Source organism: Lynx canadensis, chromosome D3 (assembly GCF_007474595.2).
Source record: "Lynx canadensis isolate LIC74 chromosome D3, mLynCan4.pri.v2, whole genome shotgun sequence".
NCBI lineage: Eukaryota > Metazoa > Chordata > Mammalia > Carnivora > Felidae > Lynx > Lynx canadensis.
Window position 1 is genome coordinate 62,099,229 of NC_044314.2, and position 17,028 is coordinate 62,116,256.

Sequence of the window (17,028 nt, forward strand, 5' to 3'; positions counted from 1 at the left end):
CATTGAGGATCCCTTGTCTCTAGTGACTCACTTCTCTCTCGTTGCTCTGTCTTTGGCTTTTGAAAGTTGGGTTATAATGTGTCCTGCTGTGGGTCTCTTTGAGTTCATTTTAGTGGAGCTTCTTGGATGTTTATATTCATGTCTTTCATCAAATTTGGGAAGTCTCAGAAATTATTTCTGCAATTATTCTTTCTGCCCCTCTCTCTCCTCTCCTTCGGGGACTCCCACCATCCATTTGTTGGTCTGGTTGATGGTGTCCGACAGATCTCTCCGTCTCTGTTTGCTTGTCTTTGGTCTTTTGTCTTTCTATTCCTCAGGCATGATGTTTTCTATTGCCCTGGCCTGAATTTGTAGATTATTTTTTCTGCTTGCTCAAATCTGTCCTTTAATCTTCTAGTGAATTTTTCTTTTCAGTTAATGGAATTTTCAGCTCCAGAATTTTTTTGGTTTCATTTTAGGTTTTCTGGCTCTTTATTATCTTTCCATATTGTTCACACACAGTGTTCCTGACTTTCTCCACATCTTCTTTTAGTTCTTTGAGCATTTTAAAACAGTTTTTTTTAAAAGTCTTTGATGGGCATATCACCCTCTTTTTCTGGGGCAGTTTCTGTTGATTGTTTCTTTACTCTGAATGGGCCATACCTTCATGTTTTTTTTGTATGCCTTGTGATTTTGTTTTGTTTTGTTAAACACTGGACATTTGAATCTAATAATGTGGTAACTCTGGAAATCATATTCTGCCCCTTTCCCAGGTGCTGCTGTTTTTTGTTATTGTTTTTGTTCACTGTTTTCTTGACTGTTGTAGGCTCTCTCTGTGCTGAGGATCAGCCTGAGATATAAACTTAAGATCTCAGGTCTTTTATAAGCCATTCCCTGGGCATGCATAGTAACTTTATAATTTTTCCTATATATGTAGTTTTTTCTGAATATCTTAGTCTTTAATGTCTGGCTCCAGAAAGGGAAAAAGCTAAAAATGAAGGGGGTAGGGGGAAGGAGCCAGCCCTTTAAATTCCCTGGAAGACACTTTAGCATGCAGGGAGCTGGCAACAAGGAACAACAATGACTACAGGCCTCTTTGTCTACACCTTTGGAATCAGATGGAACAATCAGCAATCAAAGGAAAGATTCCCAATATTTGGAGGACAGTGTCCTTTTTGCCCATCCTAGTTCCTGTAAACTGTGTGTAAGCTGCTTCAGGAACACTAAACTGCCTTGTGGCTGGGGGTGGGGCATGAGTAGCTGCTACTGTACTAAGAGCTGAAAGTGACTGAAATTACCACAAGTTTTCATCTAAATCTTCCCCTGGAAGTTGCAAGCCTTCAACAGACTTCAGAGTTCCAAAGTAGTTACATCAGACAGATTCTGCCAGTGCAATTGTTGTCTAGGTGGGAGACGGATTCTTGGTGCTTCTTGTTCCAACATCTTCCCAGAATCCTCTCCCTAAATGTGTAATTTTTAATCTTTCATAAGGATCTCGTACATGAAAAATATTATTAAAAACATTTAGAAATCACTTAACTTCAGATTCTGTGTTCAGAACCTATGAAGAGCTACAAAGGCATTTTTACTATCTATATATGTAAGGGGGTATAGATATGTGTATATGTGTGTGGGGGTGGGAATGATAACAAGTGTGATTACTTAGGGCTCTGAGCTTAAATTCAGACAAGGAGGTAATTAATCTAAAACACACACACACACACACACACACACACACACACACACACTTGACTTATTCCTTACAACCCAAAGGTGACTGATCTGTTATAAGAACGTGAGGCCCAGTTATCAGTTAAGCCCTATGTTAACAAGTCACTCTAGGACTATAACAATATTTCTGCTCCTGACTAGTGAAATTACAGGGTTAATTCTTTCTATCTTAAATGATCACAAGGCACTCTGGGATTCCCTATTCTAGGTCCAGTGTGTTTTTGAAGGTATCTGACACTAGCTCGTTTCATCACAAATACTCACGCTTCCTCGTGGACACAGCCTCTACTGAGGGATCTTCAAGGAAAGAGGGAGACACACTGCTGCTACTGGCTGATCTGTGCAGACTTTCCTCCTGAGAAAGGTGGGGGCAGAGAAACAGAGAGATTCTTAGACATTAGTGCTCTCATGCTAATCACATTTTACTATTAGAGATTTATTTTAATGTGAGGCACCAAATTAAAATGCCAAAGGTTCAAGGCAAGCAGAAGACAAACTAGAAGGGATCTAACATAAGACAAGTCTGGGTTTGTATCCCTCATTAGTGTGATGGGACACGGAACTAGTTTCTCATCTAGGTTTTAACACCTGGTATTTAACCATCTTTACACTGTGTTATTGGATCAGATAAGATAATGCACTCAAAACTCAAAATGCTTAACACATTACCAGGCACACAGTAAATAGTGGTTAACATTATTATTAGGGAAATATTTAATACATTTATAAAAGTAATAGATTGGGATCTGCATAAAGGTAGAAGCTATGTGTCTCATTCGTTGTTGTAACAAACACACTGTTACTAAGTAATGAACAAATATTAATATTTGTTGAATAAAGATGAAAATAAACATTTCATATGAATCTAGAAAAATATCTACATTGTGCAAAACAAAATTTAAATTCCTATAACCTGTGAGAAGAGACATCCTTAATTTGTTTTTAATAATAATACCAAGATTAAGTACAATATTTATTCATGAAAAACTTACTATCTACTATGTGACAGGATATACATGAACTAAAAAACAACTTATTTCCATAATATCTATAGAAAACTGCTAAATAGTTTTAAATGTAGAAGAAAGAAAATTAGGTTAAAATATTAACCTATGATTATGTGTGACAAGTAGTGAAAATTCTCTCTGACCTACTTAGTTAAGGTGATTTTAAGAATTAGCCATTCATAAAAAATGGCCTCACCTAAAACCTAATGTTGAAAGCTGTGGTTTCAAACAAGCTACAATACAAAGGATCTGGTCAAAGAACATGGGATGAAAAAAGGCTGTATAAACCACACAGTTCAAACAAAGAAGGTTTGAACAGTGATTTCCACACTCTTGGTACATACCATGAAGAACAAATCAAGCAATGTAACCAAAGTTTCAACCCCAGACATGGTGTAGAGGTCACACAAATCTCCAGAAAAGCTAGCAAGCAACTAGAACGACCTCCTTCTGCTTATGGAGAGTCAAAAGGAAATAAATGCCAAGAGTATCTCTTAGGAAAAGAAAAAAGGGGCCATATACACAGTACTCCCAAAAAATTATGAAGTGGGTGCTACCTAGATTTAAATAGCAGAAACCATCCGCGAGCCTCACATATGTTAGCCCACCTTCCCCAGAAACATTTTTTTTCTTAACATTTATTCATTTTTGAGAGACAGAGCATGAGCAGGGAAGGGGCAAAGAGGGAGACACAGAATCTGAAGCAGGCTCCAGGCTCTGAGCTGTCAGCACAGAGCCCGATGCGGGGCTCGAAATCACGAACTGTGAGATCATGACCTGAACTGAAGTCGGATGCTCAACCAACTGAGCCACCCTGGAGCCCCCCAGAAACATTTTTAGAGTTCAGTTTTACAGAACTGAGCATGTCCGCCCCTTCTACACCACTCTTTACTGATTCCACTTGCTTCTACTGGGAAGAACCAAGAACCTGTTCTGGGGCAGTCAGGTGACTGTAAGTCAGTCAGCAGGAGAGAGAGAAGTGGTGGGGGCAATGGCATGGTTCAAGTCCTTTTAGGATTTTCTCTCAAAAGCTGTTGATGGTCCTCTGCCCCTGCTTGCCGGCCACATGCAGCTGGACCCAATCTCTCACTATTTAAAAACTAATCTTCATTAAGATTAGTTCCCAGCCCAGAGGAATCACAAAGATGCCCAGAAGAGGCCAGGGGACTTGGAGGTCGGATCTGAGCAAGAGGATGTGGGTGTAGAATCCGGCTCAGCTTGCCCTGTGGTGCCCATTCCCCCAACTAAGCACTTTGTACCTGGCTGGGGGATCCTGATGGCCTCTATTCTTTGAAACACCAGTCTTTTCTATTGCCAGGCCTGCTTTCTAAAACTTGCTTGCCTGTATTGTCCGATGCAGTTACTAGTCACTCACTAAACTAGGCCTTTTCTAGTTCTACATCCTGACCAGTAGGCTCTTAATCATATGTGCTGGTTGGAACAACGTCACTTCTAGAATTCCTGCTGCTCCTTTACTGCTGCTTTGCTCAAGGGTGGCACTGTCACTGAAGGCTGCCAGAACTGTCTCAGAGACAGGTCTGGGCAATTAAAGAATAATTCCTTAATTCTAACTTGGATGAACATGGAGTGGATGGAGCCAGCAACCACAACAGCAAACAGAAGATGAGAAGCTGGCTGTGTGTGTGTGTTGTTTGTCTGTCAGGGCCTGAGGGAAGAGGGAGGCAAGCATGTAATTTCATTTTATACAGTGGAGATACACAACATTGATGCTGCAGACAAAGGCTTGAGAGAGAATTGGGAAGCACCAGCATCCTGATTTTTTTCTGGAAAACAGGGAGGACATGAGATCTTCCTCCAAAGGGCAGCAGGAGAAAGATGAAATCTGGATAACCTTAGCAGAGTTTTCTTTTGCAGACCTGTCTATTAGTATTATTATAGAAAGAACGAGCTTCACTATGGGTAGGTGTGTGTGTGTGTGTGTGTGTGTGTGTGTGTGTGTGAGAGAGAGAGAGAGAGAGAGAGAGAGAAAGAAAGAGAAGAATCCATGGAAATATATTTTTTTTTTCCTTCCCAGAATGAAGGGAAACATAATGAAGACACTATGTTTGCATCTTTTTTTTTTCTTATTTTAATAGCACTATAATCTAAGACCATGTGAATATTTCAGAACTTATTCTATAAACTATGGCCACTATACTGGTCTTTACCGAAAAACAGTAAGTAATCCACTGTTTCACTTCCTGCCAAACAAATGAATTTCAGTCCCAACTTTATTGATTGAAAAATAGGAAGAGATCAAGCAACAACTAAGGCAACGTGATTAGTAAACTAGGTCAGAGAGGGCTGGCATTCTGAACATGGAATCAAGATTTGAGAGCCAGGACCTAATGGGACTCACCTCAGAGTCTGAGCTGTCCAGTTCAGCCAGAGTTGGGGCTTTGAGGAGCTTCTTCCGCTGCACAGGCACCTGCTGTGCAGCGCGCAACCCATTTTCTTTTGTTTGTGATGTTAAACCTCCATTCACCATTGATGATTCCACAACGTTCTTTGGAGATTCGGGAGTAGTTACATCTGGTGAAAGAAAGGCAAAAGCTTACCTTTCTTTTCTCAAGCTAAGAAAGGTAATTAGTAGGCTGAATGCACTTTTCTAAGTACCTGCCTGCACTTGGTAGCACACATTAGGTGACATGGCATTTCCATGTCACACAAATACAACACAGAGGCTTGATACAATAATGCCTGTGTATATAAAACATTTTTGTTAGATATTATCTGTCAGATTCAATTAAAGAAAACCTTTAAATGAATAATTATATTCACATTTATACATTAGAATTTAGAGCCAGAAGGAATCCTATAGATAACTGACTTTAACTTCTGTATCCTCAAGAGATGTTAGTTTTACTTCATAGTCTCCAAAAAGCTAGTGATAGATGGACCACAGTGGTGGCATACACAAAGCCAAAGCAGCCATATGGCTCAACTATTTGAAAATGGTTTAAAAATCAAAATAGTGAATAATCTATATTCATATAAACATGATCACAAAGAATCTAGGATACATTCCTTCTGATAAAGCTGATTTATGATTTAGATTATTTAGAGCTCGAATCTGGGTGGGAAGATGATACAACAGATTAAAGACATGTGGCAGCACAGAGTATACAGTATACAGAGTACAGAGCATAGAATATATAGTACAGAGTACAGAGCATGGGGTATATAGTATAAAGTACAGACTATGGAGCACAGAGTAGTACAGAGAGTACAGAGCAGGGTGTATTTAGAGTATGCAGTACACAGTATAGACTACAGAGTAGAGTATAGAGACTATAGAGCATAGAGTATATAGTATACAGTACAGGGTTTAGAGTACATTTTTTAAAAGTGAAATAGGCTTTATTTTGAATATACATATCATTCACTCAATTTTTCATAGTGCATAGCTACGTATGGAAGTATACAGAGAAAAACAAACATTAGAAATACCTAAGGATGGAAGCTTACAGGCAAAGAAGACATCTGATACATACCCATGAACAGGCTTAGAAGCATCATAGGACAGCATCCATTAGAAAAGAAAAAAAGCCATGCAAAAAATCTATCCAAACCATGGCAGGCAAGTGCAATCAGTACAAGTTACAGTTTCTTATATGGTACAAAAGTATACATGTTCTTTGGATTGAAAACATAATATAAATAAATGGCTTGGCTTTTATGTCCAAGTCAAAAATCATCTAATGTAAGTAACAAGTGTGGATGCCACATGTGACAATAAAATATTAAAGGCCACAGTATATAGAGTATTTAGTACAGAGGAGAGTACAGCGAGTATAGTATGTAGTACAGAGAAGAGTCTAGAGTAGTACAGAGAGTACATAGAGTACAGAGTATATATTATATAGAATACAGAGTACAGACTACAGAATATAAAGAGTACAGAGCATAGAGCACATAGCATATACAGTATGGAGTAGAGGGCACAGAATATAGAGAGAATATAGTGTAGAGTATAGAGCACAGAGTATACAGAGTATACAGTATAGAGTACAGGGCACAGAAATATATAGTATAGAGTAAAGGGCATAGAGTATATAGAGTATATAGTATAGAGTATATATAGCAGTATATATAGTATAGAGAGTAAAGAGCATAGAGCATATAGTATAGAGCACAGAGCATATAGAGTATAGAGCACAGAGTACACACTACAGAGCATAGAGACTATAGAATATATACAGAGAATATAGTATATATAGTTAAGTATATAGTATAGAGCAGAGTACAGAATATATATTACCGAGTACAGCCTAGAGAGCACAAAGCATAGAGTACAAGTACAGAATAAGAGTACTGAGTGCATAGTATAGAGGACAGGTTATACAGTATACAGAGTACAGAATATAGAGTACAGAGTATATAATATAGTAAGATGCAGATGATTTAGGTTCAAAGTCTAATTCTGCTGCTAGTTGTCTGTGAGCAAGTTACTTAACCTCTTGTTTCATCATCTGTAAAATGGGCCTAACTAACAACAGACATGAGCTCATTTTGAAGATTAACAATTGCATATAAAATACTACTGTTTGTAATAATGGTAACACACAGTAAATGTTGGGAATTATTAACACTGATTTTTATCTCCATTAGCAGGAAAGTTAAGGCTCAGAGTGACTTAGCCAGTCACACAGCTATTGTGTTGTCAAGTTTTCCATTAATAATTTAATGTAAAATAAACAATTGATGGACAGATCTTCCTTTTCTTCCTTTCCTCCCTCCTTCCTTGCTTACTCATCCCTTTTTTTCTCAGTCACAAGGACATGTGCTCTGACCTTCTGACCAGTCGCACAGTTGATTCCTTGTTAGTATTATTAATTCTTAAGGCTGCCTTTTTCTCCTGGTATGCTGTGGGACTAATGCAAGTGGAACTAATTTTCTTTAGTATTTCAAATGAAGTGTTAAACACAGACTGAGTTTAATAACTATTAAATTAAAGCACTTAAAAATGAAAAAAAGCAGTCACTGCACATCTATTTTACAGACAAACAACGTGAAACTGATCTCTGCACATGGACAGTCTGTGAAACTCCTGTGGTTGAAGGTAAGGGTACACCAAGCATGAAAGTGAAGAAGACACGAATGATTAAAGCTCCTTTAAGAGGGAAAGCACTGTAACTGCAGTTATTATAAAATATAGTAGTTTCCCTCCCAACATACAATATTTATATGCTTTAAGTATAAGTGGTGGGTTTCCAGGAAACATTCAGTGAATAAGTGTGTTCTAGTACAGCCTTCCTTGACAGTATTTACAAGTCATAAATTATTATCAATAATATGTATCTAGTTTAATATTTACAATTTCTGCTTACTTTTAGAGATGAAGGTCAAAGCACATGTCCTTGTGAATGAGAAGAAAGGGTATGAGTAAGCAAGGAAGGAGGGAGGAAAGGAAGAAAAGGAAGACAGATCTGTCCGTCAATTGTTTATTTTACATTAAATTCTTAATGGAAAACTTGACAACACATGTGTTCATCTTCGTGTTATCTTTCCAGATGTTAGGCAGCTGGAGCAAAAACATAACTAGGTAAGGGGCTGCAGTGAAGGGGACAAAAGGGCAAAAGCAGCAAGTTTTTATACAAATTTAAAGGTTGAAATCTTTAAATAAATCTTTCCTATGGAGTTGCAGAGAGCAGTAGGCTGCCACACTTAAGAGTATAATTAAAAGTTTTCCAGAAAGCAAAAGAGGAAATGATCAGGCTAACTGATAAATCCTATTCTTTAAGAAAAAAGGTAGTGTTCAAATATGGTCTTGAACATATTTTAAAAGATCTTATTCTATAGTGTATCTTATTTTATACACTACCTATAGAATTTCTCAAGTTGTTATAGTAGTGAGGCTTTCAATAGAAAGTATGGAGTTAAAACGCACACATCTTTGTCCCATCCTAGCTGCTCAGATTCCAACTGAGGCGCCCCCACTGCAGGTACTGTGAGAAGAGAGATATTCAGCTTTCCGAGGTGGGTCTCACATTTCCAGTCCTTCAAGTCGGAGCTTCCCCAAGGGTGAGACCACTAGTAGTGCATGGAGGAACACTGAAAGTTTTAATGGTTATGTATTTATGTTAATGCTTCAGGAAAAATGAATCGAATACGTGGCTTTATGGGTGTTTTTGCTTAAGAATTTTTAATAAGTCATTGATGATAGATTAAAGCAATTTAAATAATACTGGTGGTACTTAAAGCCTGGCAAAAATAGTGAGGGTGGCATCTGATCTGAAGTTTAGGGAATACTGCTAAGTGACAGTGGCTGCCATGAGTTCATTTCATTCTCAATGCAGGACACTTGAGAAATTACCTCAATAGTTCTCTACTTGCCTAAACACTACCATGAGATTGATAACTATATTTGAGCTCATTCACTAACCTACTGAAATAAACACCTGTATTGAATTCAAAGCTTTGAGATAAATGGGATTGATAAAAAAAATATGTAACAAGTTTCAAGATGATCTCCACATAGAAGACAAATACTGTGTGTGATTTTATCTCATACTACTACATATTTGTAAAAGACCCAGTTGAACATATTTTTAAGAGAAACTTGTAAGTAGTTTGATTATGGTTTTAGAAGTCACATACCTCATGTTTAGAATCTCAAATGCATAACCACGATATTAAATACTTTATGTAATAAATTCATGTGTGTCAGATACACCCAACTGCTGACTTATTTAGTGGGAGGAAATAGGACTGTGATACAGATTATACATGTTTGCATTGCAAAAATAAATTACACTTACCTTAATTAATGTTGAATGGATTGTTATGATTTTCCACTAAGTATTAATATTTCTAAGACATACATAAGCAGCAGAATATACTTCATTATGTCTTATTTTATACTTAAGTTCAGGGGCATTATCTATACTACATACTTAAATATTTACTCCTTAGTGTGTTAATTTTCCAACTTAGAGAAGAATTATAGTCCAATCTTTGCATTTAGGTTAAAAGAATGGATCGATCTTTTTCCATTTGTAACTAGGGACATCTTAATTGATTAGTCAAAATGCAACAATGCAAACAAAAGTAGCTAGCACAAGAAATCAAGAATGAAGCATGTAGAAATCATGAAGCACACTAAAGCGGCAAAATGATAAGCAGTTGAAAGCAAATAAAATTTTTTGCTACTCTTTTACATTATAGAGGTTAAGAGCTTTCTTCCCAAATCAGAAGCCACCATATTACCTATAACAATATATATGTGTGTGGGCATGCATACTTTCCAGATCAGCCTAATTTATGTTAGCTAATAGTAAATATGTTTAGGTAGCCAGCCATTCCCTCAGAGTCCAACTGATAGAAACATCTCCAGAAAAAGAGACATAGTCTCTATAATATATACTGCTAACTTTTGGAGATTATCAATAACAAGTTATGCACCAAAACATTTCTGAGTTTATTTTCCAGATCAAAATTTTTACAAGGTTTTTCTTTTTCTCTTTTACAACATTTACTCTGCATTCTGCAAATGGTTGATAAAATAAAAATTTTCAAATGAATAAAGAAAATAGAAAAAGCTCTTCAGTGGTCAGTCAAAAGTAGTAAATGAAGATTATAAAATATTTATCTGAGTTTTTTAAAAGCATAAATAATAGTGATGCCTGAGACCTACAAATATAATTAGAAATTTAAAAAACAGCTGGGAACTAGCTTAGCAGTTGGAAGATACTCCGTAAATATTAATAAACAGAATATGATACTAGAACTCTCTGGCTCTTTAAATATGAATTTGTATATAAGGTATGCCAACAATTCTAGAGCAAATCTAAGAAAACTCTGGAAGAAAATATTAATGCCACTATCTCATTTTATACTCAAAACAGCAGCATCCAAAATGAAAAATTCTAACTTGCAAAATATTTTATTGGGATTAAGTTGGCTTTGAATAGTCACTCACTTATATTTTTAAAAACCCAACTTAAAAAGGGGCTGGTTTTAAGGCATCAAATTTAGTCATTAATGGTTACTTGTTTCACTCTTAATCCCTGTCTATTTAACAGCAGGGAACTAAACTTGTACTACAAACCCAGAATACATTAATTATACAGTTGACTCTTGAACAAGGCAGGGATTAGGGGTGCAGAGCTCCACCCCAGTTGAAAATCTGCAAATAACTTTTGACCCCCCTGCACCAAAACTTAACTGCTAATTAAGTGTACTGTTGACTGGAAACTTTACTGATAATATAAACAGTCAATTAACATATTTTATATGTTATATGTAACATACACACACACACACACACACACACACACACACAGATTATTCTTAAAGCTAGAGAAAAGAAACAAATTTTTTTAGAGAAAAGAAAATATTAAGAAAATCATAAGGATGAGAAAATGCATTTACAGTACTATATGCATATTTGCTGAAGAAAATCTGTGTATAGGCAGGTCAAGCCAGGCTGGAGGTGGCAGTGAGCCTGGTCCCATGAAGACATATTCCGCAGCCTTAGCAGAGGGAGCCGCCTGGGGGGTGGGCAGCCACAGTGGCCTGGGGGTACAGTAGAGCTGTCCCATCTGCCTATAAGTGCCCCACCAACCGACGGCCATTGGCAGCTGTGGCCAGTCATGAGTGGGAAGGGAGGGGGTGGCCCCAGGCTTTGCAGCAGCCAGCGAGCATAGCCTGAGCCTCAGGGGCCAGGGGTGATGGGTAGGTGGAGGAGCACCATCCCGCCCTCTGGGTACATTTCCTTGCTTCAACTCAGCATCCTGACCCCCAGCTCTGGGTGCAGACCCTGACCACCCTGCAGCTCTGCTCATTGCCTCAGTCCATTGGGTCCTATGAAGCAGGAGGGGAGGGGAGAGTAGGGGTGGGAGGCACCTGTAAATAAATCCCTGTATCTTCTCCTGTCACCTCTTGCATAAAAAAATCTTCCCACAAGTGGACCTGAGCAGTTCAAACTCATGTTGTTCAGGGTCAACTGTATTTTACAACTGAAGACATTAAACACATCTGCATTTTTATGCTCTCAATCAGCACTCAAAGTGATTCATGATTAGGCTCTATCCACAGGGAGCACAGGGACACAAAGGACAGTTCTTGCCTATCAGTGGTCTTCTGAAATAGCTGACAGCTTTGAGTCTAATTACTTACATAACTGAATGTGCTTTAGAGAGTAGTTAGTGTCAAAACTTCATTTCTTGAAAATCTTTTCTATTCTGTTAAGGCAAAATTCTGTTTTAGATTTTGACGTCATTGCTTCAGAAGAGTATGGGTGAAAGACAGTAACCCTAAGGATGGTCAGCCAGATTTCATAACCACAAGGATTGTGTAATGGTTCTTCTATAATCCCTTGGTAGGCAACAGATTTATTATTATAGTTTTAATTTTTTTAAGTATATTGTTTTCAAATAAGCAGAATTTTTTATCTTACTGACCACAGCTTAGAAGAAGCCTTTCAATTTTCTTCTTTGACATGTATGGACAAGCAGATGAATGAAATGTATTTCACAGAAACCACAAAACCCACATCAGGTGTGAAAGTGTTTTGTTTTGTTTTGTTTTGTTTACCTGACAAGTCAAAACTGTAAGACATGCTAAGTGGCCGCATTGCTGAAAAAAGAAAACAAACAATGAAAAGAAAATAATTCAGCTGTTAGGAATACACAGAGAGGACAAAAAAGGGGGGGGGGGATTCAAGAAGACCTGTAATGGCATATTTCAGACTTGAAGGCAGAGAATAAAAATCTGAAATACAGTAAAACCATGAGTCTTAGTTTCAATTACATATATCACTAAGACTTGAAATGGAGTAACAATAAAAGAAAAAAAATAACTTTTTAAAGAACACGTTAAAAATGAAAACATGATAAAGATACAAACATTTTAAATAAACTTAGTATAGGATTTTGGCTTAAATACGATTTTAGGGTACAAAATTTTTAAAGAATAAATGCATTCTTACATAATTTATTTCAGGATGAAAATCTGGCCAAAATCTCTGCCAAAGGTGAAATATTTTATGAAATATCTCCTTTAGGAACTATCATCACACTGTATCACTATACTGCCCATTGCAGGCAGTATAACATAGCAGTTAAAGAGAGGCCTCAGGAGCCAGAATGTCTGAGTTTGAATCTCAGCTCTGCCACTTGCTAGCAGTGTGATTCTGGGAAAGTTACTTAACCTCTCTGTGCTTCAGTTACTTAATCTATAAAATGGGAAGAATGGTTATCTTATGAGATTGTTAGAAAGGTTAAATGACCCTACCAAAAAAAGGTGCTCGCACATAGTAAACAGTGCTTTGCATGTAGTAAAGGCTCAATAAATATAATTTCATTTTTTAAAAAGATTTTTTATTTTTAAGTAATCTCTACATCCAATGTGGGGCTTGAACTCATGACTCTGAGATCAAGAGCTGCCATTACACTGACCAAGCCAGCCAGGTGCCCCAATTTCTTAAGAATAAACTTATTTGGGGCGCCTGGGTGGCGCAGTCGGTTAAGCGTCCGACTTCAGCCAGGTCACGATCTCGCGGTCCGTGAGTTCGAGCCCCGCGTCGGGCTCTGGGCTGATGGCTCAGAGCCTGGAGCCTGTTTCCGATTCTGTGTCTCCCTCTCTCTCTGCCCCTCCCCCATTCATGCTCTGTCTCTCTCTGTCCCAAAAATAAATAAACGTTGAAAAAAAAAAAAAAATTAACAAAAAAAAAAAAAAAAAGAATAAACTTATTTATTTCCTGTTGAAATAATTTGTCTTAAATTTTGTATTACATATGCTAAAGCCCACTGAATTGTATACATTATACAGGTGAATTTTATGGTAGATAAATTATGCCTCAGTCAACTTTTTTTTTTTAAGCTTACTACAAAGACTTGATCGATTTAGGTATTCATGACAGTGAGAATTAACTGTTTTCACTGCAGCCCCAAATTCTTAGCAGTATCATCGATTTTATAACCTAGGGTCAGGTAGGACAGCAGCTCAGATCTATAGCGGGGATGGATCTATAGGCATAATGGGAAGAATGTCTCCCCGTTAGTGTTTTCCAAAGTGGAATGCCTGTAGAGTTCCAACATCTAAATTTAACAGAAAGTATCTCTCAATTTTTTTTGGTAGATGTTTTTAAAGGAATAATTTATATTTACAATCCAAAATCTCAATACAGTATTTTTTACAAATGATGTGAAGGTAAAGCATTGAGTGACATCCCAAACGCAACTAGGTAAGATGTCAGAATCATATGTAGATGGTTTTAAAAAGCACTTATGTCAACAAAGGAGATGTGTATCTCAATGGGGCAAATAATGCAACTCTTTGTTGACAATCATACTTACTGGTTGATGATGAGGAAATATTTTAAGTATTTCATCCTAATATATAAATTAGGATGTAATTTTTAAACAAGCATTTTACTGTATTTTAGTTATCTCAGAGAAAAGTAGTTAGGAATTTTATGTTGAGGAGAATAATCTTCTACTCACCATTAAAAAACCCTATATTTCTTGTAGAAACACTTTTCTAGATAGGTCTCTTCAGGCAAGGGAAACAAGCAAAATTAAACTCTTGGTACTACATCAAAATAAAAAGCTTTTGCACAGAGAAGGAAACCATCAACAAAACTAAAAGGCAGCCTACTGAATGGGAGAAGATATTTGCAAATGATATGACTGATAAGGGTTAATATCCAAAATATATAAAGAACTTATGTAATTCAACACCAAAAAAAAAAAAAACACAATTAAAAATGGGCAGAGGACATGAATATTTCTGCAAAGACATCCAGATGGCCAACAGATATATGAAAAAAAGTTCAACATCACTCATCATCAGGGAAATGCACCTCAAAACCACGATGAGATATCATCTCACACCTGTCAGAATGGCTAAAAACAAAAACACAAGAAACAGCAAGTGTTGGCAAGGATGTGGAGAGAACGCAACCCTAGTGTGGTGTTGGTGGGAATGTCAACTACTGTGGAAAACAGTATGGATGTTCCTCAAAAAACCAGAAATAGAATCACCGTATGATCCAGTAATTCCACTACTGGGTATTTATCCAAAGAAAATGAAAACACCAATTTGAAAAGACACAGGCACCTCTACGTTTATTGCAGCATTATTTATAATAGCCAAGATATGGAAGCAGCTCAAGTGTACATCAACTGATGAATGGATAAAGAAGATGTGGTATATACAATGGAACATTGTTTAACCATAAAAAAGAATGAAATCTTGCCATTTCCAACAGCATGGATGAATCAAAAGGATATGATTCTAAGCGAAAGAAGTCAGAGAAACACAAATACCCTATGGTTTCACTCATACTCTGAATTTAAGAAACAAAACAAATGAACAAAGGAAAAAGACACAAACAAAAAAAAAGATGTTGGTGGTTACCAGAGGGCACGTAGTTGCGGGGATGGGTGAAATAGGTGAAGGGGACTAAGAGTACATTTATCCTGAAGAGCGCTGAGAAATGTATAGAATTGTTGAATCATTACATTGTACACCTGAAACTAAAATAACACTGTATGTTAATTATACTTGAATAAAAAAAAAAAAAGCCCACCTATCTAAAAAACCCCTGCATTTCTGAATTAAAATACTATTGACTCTAGATTTCCCTAATTATGCATAGCAAATAAAATACAACATGGTCTCAGAGCACTCATCACCCTTCTCTAATATCTTCTCATTCTACTCTTCTCTGGTATAGGAACCTATCTTTTGAAATAAGACTGACTATTGCATAAGAAAAGGATGCTATTATTTCTTGGAAGATGAAGTTTGGATCTATTCCAAGTTCTATGTATTACAAAGAGGAGAGAAATCAAGCATAATAACAATTAAGAAGTTTAGGGAAAAGATGTTTAAAAAATTTTTTAATGTTTGTTTATTTTTGGGAGAGAGAGAATTGTGCACAAGTGGGGGAGGGGTAGAGAGAGGAAGACTGAGGATCTGAAGCAGGCTCTGTGCTGACAGCAGAGATCCCGATGCGGGGCTCAAACCCACAAACCGTGAGATCATGACCTAAGCTGAAGTTAGATGCTCAACTGGCTGAGCCACCCAGGAGCCCCAGGGAAAAGATGCTTTTAAAGGAACAATTTATATTTAAAACCCAAAGTCTCAATACAGTATGAGATGTTAGAAAAAAGAAAATGATCAGACATGAACAAAGACTGATGCACAAGAACAGTATTTTCAGACCTGACGGGGGAAAAAATGGAGAGTCTGTCAAACAATAGGGAAATAGGTAAACAAAACACAATATAGCCATATATCAAGATATAAGGTCCTTAGGAGTTGTATTTAATGACATGGGAAGATGTTCATGTCACATACACCGTTAAATGAAGAGAGCAGAATACTTTCTTGTCTCCATTTCATAATGCACAAGTAGATTCACAGTGGATGCCTCTGGCTGTTGAAATTATGGGTAACGTTTCTTCTATAACATTTACACATTTCCCCAATTTCTATAGTAGGATTCTGCTTGCAATTACGTGGAGGGGAAAGGTTATAAAAATATTTAGGGAAACTGCTCTTCAAGTTCATTCTGCCATCCTTACCAAACCAAACTCCCCAAAGCAAAATTGTATAGTAAGTACCAATGTAGATCTACAGAAAAAATGAGCCTAATTCCCTTGCTTTCAAATAAAATTCAAGATCAGTTTGAATGCAGAATCATAGAAATGAGACTCTCACAAAACGAATAATCACTTTCTATAACAGCTCAATTCTGGTTGTTGCGAAATACCCAATGCATAAGGTTAAAATAAAAAATAATAAGATATTCTCACAATATAAAATTGATATTTATTCTAAAGTAGGTTTTCTGTTATTGAGCATCTAATTTGTTTAAAATGAAATAGAAGAATATATATGTAGACAAAGGCTTATGATGACCCTTCCGGGCAATGAGAGTGTCCCCGTGACACTTACGAGGACTTCTAGTCTTTCCCTAGTCTCCCTAGTCTCTCTGGCCTCACTAATGGCTTGTGATTGGCTGCTGTTAATGGTCTTGCAACATGAATATGCACAACACTCCAGAGTCATTCTTCTGTAAGCATTTGTGGGCAAACACTATGCCTTTTTCATCTCTGTTCCCCAGGAGATGACATGGTTGTTTAATAGAAAATAAAGGTTCAAAAAAATATTAGAAAAGCTAAGTAACTATATGTCAAATATCATATGCATTGTTCATGCACATTATGCCTATCTTGCTCCTCTCTTTTCTATTGCACTTCCAATGAAGTTTACAACCCCTCAGCCTAATTACTCTGTACTCCTATAAATCACAAAGCTTACTTTTATCATGGTAATATATTTGTTTTGCCTCACAGTT

At 37.0% G+C, this 17,028-nt stretch overlaps 1 protein-coding gene across 3 annotated transcripts in view; it reads right to left on the reverse strand.

Moving 5' to 3' along the window:
* SPIRE1 (spire type actin nucleation factor 1) overlaps positions 1-17,028 on the reverse strand; it is a 202,534-nt gene that overhangs the window by 28,215 nt on the left and 157,291 nt on the right. For 2 of the 3 annotated variants that reach the window (XM_030336752.1, XM_030336753.1), the window contains exons 9-11: positions 12,255-12,296; positions 5,077-5,249; positions 1,975-2,065 (exon numbers count right to left, since the gene is read on the reverse strand). In XM_030336752.1, coding sequence (XP_030192612.1) covers positions 1,975-2,065; positions 5,077-5,249; positions 12,255-12,296 — 306 coding nt within the window. The remainder of the gene's footprint in view (positions 1-1,974; positions 2,066-5,076; positions 5,250-12,254; positions 12,297-17,028) is intronic. The other variant, XM_030336754.1, reaches the window with a different exon arrangement.